Source organism: Prunus avium, chromosome 4, assembly GCF_965620075.1.
Source record: "Prunus avium chromosome 4, drPruAviu1.hap1.1, whole genome shotgun sequence".
Lineage (NCBI taxonomy): Eukaryota > Viridiplantae > Streptophyta > Magnoliopsida > Rosales > Rosaceae > Prunus > Prunus avium.
The window spans coordinates 13,446,492-13,456,040 of NC_142287.1; the positions used below are offsets into that span (position 1 = coordinate 13,446,492).

A 9,549-nucleotide genomic window follows, 5' to 3' on the forward strand; every position below is an offset into this window, starting at 1 on the left:
CTTTTCTCAACACCTACATGACAAATTTCGAACACGTAGTATGATAGCAACGACTCGATGACGAGACAGTTGCACATATGATGGTTTTGGTTATGTACAAACAACACCCGAGGCGCAAAACAGCAAAACAGCGAAGAAAGAAAAATAAGTCTGCTCTTTTTCAAGGGTTCTAACCAAGTCCACATATTTGGAGCCCTCTCTGGCTAGGCTTCCTCATTTAGAGCCCGAAAATCATTCCATTTGGGATGCTCTAACAAAATAAGTTAGTGTGTAATTCAAGGTAGACTTGTTTTCCACAACTCTTGCCTCATGTCTCAAGAAATAACAATGAGTCGATCAGATTGTTCACACAGACGCACTTGTGGAGCATATATGCTAAATAAATTGAATAAAATTAAAATATTCAAATCTCTTTACAACCCTCCCATATATAAAAACAGTCGGCTTAAAAACACAAACCTGAGGTCCGAAGACAAGATTATATATGAAAACATGAGATGAGATAAAATATGGCAGAAGCTCCATCTGCCACATCCTCCAACTTTCCACAACACCAACACTACCAAATTAGAAACCATCACTATATCAGCTACTTATAAAGAACGGAAAAAACCTAAACATACAAGAGAGGCCCCTCTAGTACAGCAGTCAATCACTGAAATCCATGCTTCCACTGAGCGAGCTACTGGCATTGCGACTATGTAATGACAGACCCCTCACGTGGCCAGCTAAACCAGAACCGTCCATCTTGGTTTCCTGAAAGTACTTTTCCCTCTCAATGTGTTTTGCAGGTGGGGGTGGAATTGCAACAGGTGGAAGATGCCCATTTGATTCCTGCGGTGGTTCCAAACAAAGTGGTCGTATAAGTGGACGGTTAAGCCTTTCTCCAGGCTGGGATGATCCAAGCAAGCCCAAATGAGGGCGCTCAGCTGATTGCTCTTCATCCTCAGGTCTCACACAAGCTTTTCCTTTCCGTAGCCTGTCAAGTTTCCAGTCAAAGACAACTGATTTCAGATCAAGAAATCCTTGTACATTCATAGACATCCCCATACAGAAGTCAATAAGATCGCCTTACAAAGCAAAGCTTGCAGTGATCGTAGAATTAAAAGCACGTACACGAGGAATATCAAATGCGGATAATGGAGAAGATGTATATTTAAATTTCCATGAAAAGCTTAGGCCCATATAGTGAACATACCTTCGGAAAAGCTGTTCAGCCTCCTCTTCCTCCTCTGCCTGATCTTGGTTAATATGGTTCACAGTTGACGTAGGCTTACAAGAAAGAAGGGCATCATGTCTTGCAAGAACCTTCTGGAGCTGCTCATTTAATTCAATAGCTCGAGAAACTGCCTTCTCATCCCTGAGAAAATCATATACAATGTTTAACTGGAGCTGCAAATGTTATAAATGCATGCACGTTTGTCTGAAAGTATGTACAGCGTCCCCTAAACAAAATTTTCACATTTTAAAAGAATAACTATGGATCCCATCAGAGCAACAAAAAATATTTACACTCACATTCCAACATTCCATCCTTCAAAGTTGGAAACAAAGCTATTTGGAAATTGTAACTCAATCCCGACAATCTTTTCTAGTCTATTTGGAAACTGTTACTCAATCCCGACAATCTTTTCTAGTCTTACAATTTCAATTGATAATGCCACATAAATAAGAACTTCAATTCAGATCTTCCTTAGAACTAAAACCAACCAAACTGTCAATGAGCATACTATACTACAGTCTACAGTCCAAATGTTCCCACTTCTAAGGCTCTGGAACCGTCTAGATTCCAAGTTCTTGTACTCCAATGTACAACTACGAGTTTCAACAAGAAATTTGTGCGTCCAATTACTATCACCTAATTGTGTTGGAAAACTTGATTAAATAACCCTTCAGCTTCATATCACACACTAAAAAACCATCAAAAGGAGATGAGACTTCTCACGACATTTTATATTTCACTAAAAAAAATAATACCAATCCTTATATCCTAGAAGAAAATCCCACTAGAGATTCTCTATGAGGAAACTACAGCAACTCAGAAGCCAAGAAAAAAAGCTTCCCATGGGCGTCCCACCAAAATGCTTTTGTTGTCCCTGATTTTAATCTCTGATATCTTGCCTTGATTGATAGATCAACTAATAAGATATCACTGTAAATTTCATCGCATTAACAACAAAATTTAGTTTGAGACTAGTGGACTAAACAAAACGCAGCCAACATAAAAGAACAATTGAAGCCTTACCGAGAAGTCATCACAAGATGCATAACTTTTTGCTTTTGGAATGAACATTGTTCCACAAGATCAAGTGTGAACTCATCTTTTGCTGCCTAAATACACATATATTTAAGAGTCAACATTACAGAAGATAATTTAAAAATTATTTCACACTTTTAAACATCAACTTGGGAACCAACCAGACTTGCAATGTAATTATATCATCATCATCATCTGAAAGATCGGGTACCAATTTGAAATTGACTCCAAAGTTTGGGGGGTTTTATGTAGTTAACCATAATTAAAAATAACCCTCAAGGGATATAGATTTTGGTTAAAGATGGAAAGGAAGAAGCTAATGTAACAGCTACTTAAGTTGTACAACCTCACTAGGCATCAACAAGAAAGAATTACAGACTCAAACTCTGGTATAACACTATTAGCCAAAAATGTTGACACACCTAGGGATATTCACAACACAAACAACCCATCATCAAGCACTCCTGTTTGTCAGAGTCAATACCAGAAAGAAAGAAACAAACCTCATAAAAGATCTAAAATCTAAACCACTCTGGAGAATTACCATTAAAAGAAAAATGAAGAGGAAAAGAAAGATATGAAAATGAAATGGTTTTTGTATAGTAGGGCAATCACAGATACAATGCAACTTTTTTTCTTTCTGAAATTCAAACAAATCAAATGATGGTCCACCATCATACCTCAGGACGCTGACCATCAACAGCATCAAGCACTTCTCTCAAGACCTCCAATGCATTACTTGCCTTCTGCATAATACTAAATAGGTACAAAATAATAAATGGTCTTCTCAGACAGAGTAAAAAAACAAGAAAAATAATGATAACAATGACAATAACATTAGTGCAATCCAACTGCGCATGCAAAAAAAAAATTAAATAAATAAATAGAGCACAGGCCATATGACATTGTCAACATGCTTAACCCCCTCATTCAAACAATTTATAAAGGCATCAAACAAAATAGACTTAGCAGAAACAACAATGGATACAAAAGGAACACATTATATACTAATTAGAGGGAAAATGTAATTGCCTAATTAATAATTACGAGATATATTAAGGCCTAAAAAATTGTTATGGGAAGGTGCACAGGCCTAATGAATAGTATGGGCAGGGTGAGGCACAAGCTTTTCGTGTATAAAAAAAATAAAAGTATAAGGAAATCAAGTTCACATCAACAAGAATATAGATTCATAAGCCACACCCCGGCATATTATGTCACCAATTCAAAATAAAACAGTAAATCAGAGAAAACAACACAAAATTATGGTCCATTATGTATTCAACTATTCCATACATAGCAAAAAACAAAACAATCAAGCTTGGTACTCAAGTATTAAAGTGAGACACCACCTCCCAACTAATTAAGTTGAGACATGTGGTGCTCAAGACAGGTCCAAATTTCATGGGAAAGTATGAAGACCAACAACCACATCTTGAATCAGAAAAAGAAGGTAGAAATGATAAGACTAATGAGTCTGATTATTGAAATACCAGAATCTTTGCTATAGTGGGTTTGCACGAAGTCATAATAAAGCGACGCTGAAGGGATTGGATCCATCAACGAAGCACCAAAATATTTTTTATCAGAGCACCAAAGTGGGTAAGTCGCATCAGTTAATCTAAAGATCACTAGGTTGGTGATGTCAAATATGGACCCAAGATTGCAGATGGCGGCTGTAGAAGATTGAGAACTCATGGAGTCTGAGCAGTTCGAGGAGGATAACATGGCTCAGTGATTACAGAAATAAGCTTATGGGGGAACGATATATATCAACATGGAGAAAAGAAAAAGGCAATGACATTGCCACTCTGTGAATGCCATACTGCAGTCCTGTTAGAGTTTTAAAATAATAAATATTGAGCTTGAAGTGCAGGATGACAAACTGGGAATGTGAATACCAGCTACCATAAATAAAGAGGTAAACTAGAAAGGGAGAATTTTAAATCAAGTCATTAGACCCTTCAAGGATTCGATAATGTTGAGTGGTTGTATTCATTCTCAGAATCTCAGCTAATTTATATATACAAGTTACAGGAAAGACATAAAGGCCCATGTAATGTGTACCCAAATCTAAAGGCCTAACTAAAAGGAAAGTCTAAAGGCCTAATTAAAGAAACAAACTAAAATACCTTCGGTAAATTAAAAAACAAGGCTACCTGATAATCTCAAACCTTTCTGAAAGAGGATTCAAGTTGGGCTGTTCAGGTGACCAATAATGAAATTGAAAGAGAGAATAATCCTTCAACAATAAGAAAAGCATTGGATTTAATAAATTAGAAATAAGCTGTCTTCCCTGGAAAACTAGGACTTCTGGGTATGTACAATTATTTAATTAACTCTTGCAGTCTTGAATGCTTACATTTTCTGCGTGTGTGAGAGAGAAACAAAGAAAGAGGTAAAAATAGGAGAGGAGAGGAAGAACTGAAGGGGTTCGGGGTTCAAGAATAATACAGCATTTGTAATCAAACCAACATGTAACATTATCATAACAAAGACAGTTTTCCCCTAACAATGAAAACAATGTATGAAACAAGAGACTAAAAACCTAGCATGATGAATTATAATATGTTTTCTTCTACCCCACAACTGATGATCTATGCACAGTCCAAAAGTCTTTAGGATGCCAAAGTATATTCTAAATTAATTTAAAAGGTACCTAGATTCAGGAACGATATGTGGCTCAGCTTGTGGAGCAAACCCTTCAGGTATAGATGATGCTAATTCCCCATTAGGCAAATTACTCTTAGTTGATTGTGGTGAGGGATTTGGAGGCACCAGATGAGGCCTTTGAGGGAACTCTATCCCAGCACTCTGAAAATATATAAACTTTGAAGTCAGAAAAACTCTATTGTGAAAGTATTAAGAATTTTAGAACACAAGATATAGTCATTTTCTTAATATCTTTTATCAAGAAAGCACATCAGGTTAAGACCACAGTGACACATAGCAAGACACATCAAGTTTTGAGAGCAACCATCTTCACTATAAACAAGGCCAAAATACATTAACGGAAAGAATAAATGAGGAAATATTCACTTTTCGCATCTGCAACATGTCTCGTTACGTTTAACTTCAAACATCCCTGTCTAAACGTGCACACACACACACAGGCACACACTCTTGGGTTCAAACATTAATGTTATCCCCAGTCCCCAGAGGGCCATTCCTGTAATATCTCGATTATATAAACACAAAGTTATACCTTCTCATCCATCAAACATCAAAACCGTTGTCACCGAACATCACAAATACATAACAAATGAAGAAGCTTGTGGCTATTGAAAGTAGTAAATCATATAGCATATATTCAAAAAATCTAATCCAGTTATCTAACTGATTGAGATTATTTCTGTCCACATATCCAGTAACCCAACCATTGTTTCCAGAATTAAATGCTAACCACTGCAAGACATGAATGCTCAATACAATGTTTAAAACTATATACAAAGAGTATTCGAAGAAGTTCCTATGACTTCCCTTTCCAAAACACACAGGGTACTTAGATGAATAAGTACTTGCTTATAGTCTCACATGGGACATGAAGGGTTTTTGCACTCAGAGAAGATGAGTGCATTTAGGTTCACAACTCCTGGAAATTCAATAGATACAACATGGACTACCTGAAGTTACAGTGTCACAAGGGCTTGCAAAGTTCACTTCTGCTTAAGCTTCAGCATGATGCTGAGCAGCACACAACAATTCAAAACCAGTGTTTTTAAACATTTAGTGTGGCCCATCAACATTACTTACCAACATAAGGATGCATACTCCAAACCCACAAACAAATTAATCTTTCCTACCTGCAACACAATGAGTGTCTCTTCATCAAATAGCAGAGCGTGAACTAATTTCACCAGTTCGCCAGACTTGTACCCATATTGAAACAAATAGCCCTTTTTTTTCTTTTCTAATTTAATATTTTCAAGCATCAAACTTACATATCTTCCCCTATAGCAACTACTAGGAATCACTAACATATGACTAATGATTATATTAATGATCATAAAAATTTCTAAAAATTTCAGAAATACAAAAGAAACAAGTACTCACACGCAAGACCCTAAACCTTAAACTGCTTTTATTGATGGATTCTGGTTTAATTATAAATACAGTCTAGATATTAAGGACAGTCAAAGAATCCCAAAATTTGAAACCAACCAAGGCCATTATCACCAACACCACCTGAACACCACCAAAACATGACCAAAAGGCATCACCATCAAACCTCATCCCTACCCACCACTGCTCCCAGAACCATTCTGCTTATTCATCTGCATCTAATCATCAACCCTTGCCTTTTTTTAAAATGGCCTAACTGCCACTGCCACTGCCACTGCCACTACCACTGTTGAGCTGCACAGAAATCAGGTCTCTCCCAGAAACATTGATACAAATTTTAAAATTCATACCCCAAATTCCATATACCAACAAGATTATTTATAAACATATGGTATAACAATAATGTCTCTCCATTGTAAACAAAGTGAGAAATTCTTAAGATCCTATTATGCAAGTAACAAAAGATCTTTATTATCTAGAGATCTCCAAGTTCGCATGATATACGTAGTAAAAGTTACTCATTTTCCAGCTACAGCATGCCAAGAATCTAAACCAGCCACCATATGCTACAAGTTAAGAATTTGTCTGTTCTCATAAAATGGGAGCCCAAGTATTATATGACGTTTGTACCTACCACCAAGTCATAATAAGCAGTATAATACTGGGGGAACTTTCCAGAAGCACCACCAAGGGATGTCTGAGTGGCATCTAGAAGTAGAAATATGCGTTCTCGCACAGGCAAGTCTGACTGCAACCACCAGAAAAATGTAAACCTGATGAATTAGTTATAAAACCAGCCAATTTTCAGCTATTGCACATGAGAACAAGTTAGCACCTTTTTCTTGACTATCTTGACTAGGCTAGGAAGAAGCCCAGTATCAATCACCTGCTTATGAATATGTTCTCCTATATTGTTCATCAACATCTCCAACAACTACAAAATCAAAGGATAATGGATGGCGTTACATCAAACGACATCACAACAGATCATTACAGGTATAAACCCAGGTCAGAAAGCACTTGATGTGCGCTAGTCAGGGAAAAGAAAAGGGGTCGCAAGGTACAAGAACCATGCACTGAAGTAATACCATGATGACTTTGCATCTTTTTTTGTATTTCCTTATGATAGATTTCCTCTTTTCTACAACATAAACCAAATATCATCACAAAATCATGCAATTGCTCACCATAACTGCATAAAGTTGAGAATTTGCATGTTTACTCCCCAGTCGTTTTTTGATAGCTTTAATGACATCTCTAGCTTGCCTACATCGACCAAAGTTTCACATGTAAGCAAGTTGATGATAGAAAAAAAAAATTACAATAAAAGTAATTTCAGCTCAGGCAATGAGAGAGCAATAAATAGATGAGCTCAGGCAACGAGAGAGCGATTTATTAAACTTGGATATGGCTAGCAAGTAAACCACTGAGAATGGCATTTTCCAGAAACAAAACTGAACTCATATCGACATTGAAATTAATAGTAGTCAGGTGTTCGGGAACTTCCAACACAAGGTCATAAGTCTCCTTCATCTATGATTTGGAAAGCGAGAACTGCTTATCTAACTCTTATAGTTCTTGAGGTATTAGCTACAAATACCTAAAGAAAATTTGTTCTATTTTTTGTCAAACTCGATCATCTCATGGTCCCAAATACAATGATGAAACATAGACAAGGACGAACTATCATGTGCAATCCAGTTTACTAGTACAATAACCGACATCATATTAAACATGCAACGCCTATAAAATATAAATAATTAAAAAGACAATATTCTCGTTCACATGATACTGAACCAGAAAGAGTTCAACAAATTCCCTCCTCGGACAGGTGTATAAAAATATTCTTTTTAACAAATGAATAGAAAAATCCAATTACACCAGAAAGAGAGAGAGAGATTTGGAAGTGATTTAGCAATTATACCTATGATCACGAGCAACTAACTCACAGATTTGAATATTCTTCATCCAATCCATTTCAGAAAGTTTCTCACTTGTTGCAGAATTGACAAGCTCGGCAGCCATCTTTTGGGTAGTTCTATACTTTAAAAATTGAGCAGAAAGTAAGAATATGAACTAATATTTCAACCCAGTGGTATAAGCTTCAGCACCCATCTTATGGGTACTTCAAAAATTTAGCAGAAAGTAAGAAAACGAAATACAGATGTATCAAATCATTGCTACAATTACACCCAAAAATAAAAACAGTCATACACAATTAACCTGAGACAGATAATTGGAATGTCAGCAGCAACTTGGCAATTGATAAAACTTCATATGCTACTCTGCAACCAAACAAACAAACAAAAAAACAATAAATCTGATTGAAGAAATGGAGGGGCGAATTGAAAACCCATCACAGATACAAGAACTTGAAAATGAAAGTAAATAAACAAACAAAGCAGCAGTATAGTGTACCAGTGAAGACGAAGAGGAAGAGGGAGACCAACAAGAGAAAGGTGGAGATGAGCTGGTAAACCCTAAACAGCTTCAGCATTTCTCAAAACACCAAAAAGCCAGAGAGATCAAATGGAGTTTTTAGTACTGATTTGGTAGTAATTATATATAGTTTGTGCTCTATTTAGATTCCCTATTATTTACAACACATATTTATTTAATATTACAAAACTCAATAGAAAAGTATAATTTATAAATAAATAAAAAATTTTAAAAAAATGTTAGAAAATGTGAGAGTATCAGAGGGAAAAGTAAAGATTAGCCAGAGTTTCGACCCAAAAAAAAAAAAAGGATTAGCCAGAGAGGCTTGAGGAATCTTGTCCAATGTTTGTTTACTTTACTTGTTAAGCTTAAAAAAGATTAATAATTTAATAATTTAAAAATAGAATAGAATATAATGGAAGTTGTCGAAAGAGAGGCACCGTCATGGCCCATCGGGCTGTCTAAAGCTAAAATCGTTTTTTTCCTCAAAAAGCCGAAAATTGGGTTTCTCTACCCTCACCGCACTTTCACTTGTGGGTGCTTCACTGGCCAACCAACTTATCTATTTTACATCTTTCATGTAAATATGTTAATTTCGAGACATGGAAGAATTTATCAAATAAGTTTATTTGAGTTGAGAGATGTCTCTTGAGAGTGTTTGTCCCATATTGAAAAGTTAAGAAACCAAGCATGGGTTTATAAGAAGTTGGGATACTCTTCTATTGCCAATTAATTTTAGGTGGAACCTCAACTTCCTTCAATGTTCTTATATGGATTATCATTGTTTATTT

The 9,549-nt window shown here is 36.0% G+C and overlaps 1 protein-coding gene across 2 annotated transcripts; it reads right to left on the reverse strand.

Moving 5' to 3' along the window:
* Window positions 1-371: 371 nt before the first annotated feature.
* Window positions 372-9,065, reverse strand: LOC110768201 (ENTH/VHS/GAT family protein). 2 transcript variants are annotated; one of them, XM_021971898.2, is made up of 11 exons: window positions 8,738-9,065; window positions 8,543-8,604; window positions 8,244-8,357; window positions 7,507-7,585; window positions 7,155-7,253; window positions 6,954-7,067; window positions 4,917-5,071; window positions 2,938-3,013; window positions 2,246-2,331; window positions 1,199-1,360; window positions 372-979 (listed from the first exon to the last, which is right to left on the reverse strand). In XM_021971898.2, exons 3-11 carry the CDS (start codon window positions 8,342-8,344, stop codon window positions 649-651), a joined length of 1,203 nt encoding a protein of 400 aa, XP_021827590.2. In that variant the 5' UTR covers window positions 8,345-8,357; window positions 8,543-8,604; window positions 8,738-9,065; the 3' UTR covers window positions 372-648. The 2 variants fall into 2 exon arrangements, with proteins under 2 accessions (XP_021827590.2, XP_021827591.2); XM_021971899.2 differs by having other exon boundaries at window positions 8,244-8,362.
* Between the last annotated feature and the right edge of the window lie 484 nt (window positions 9,066-9,549).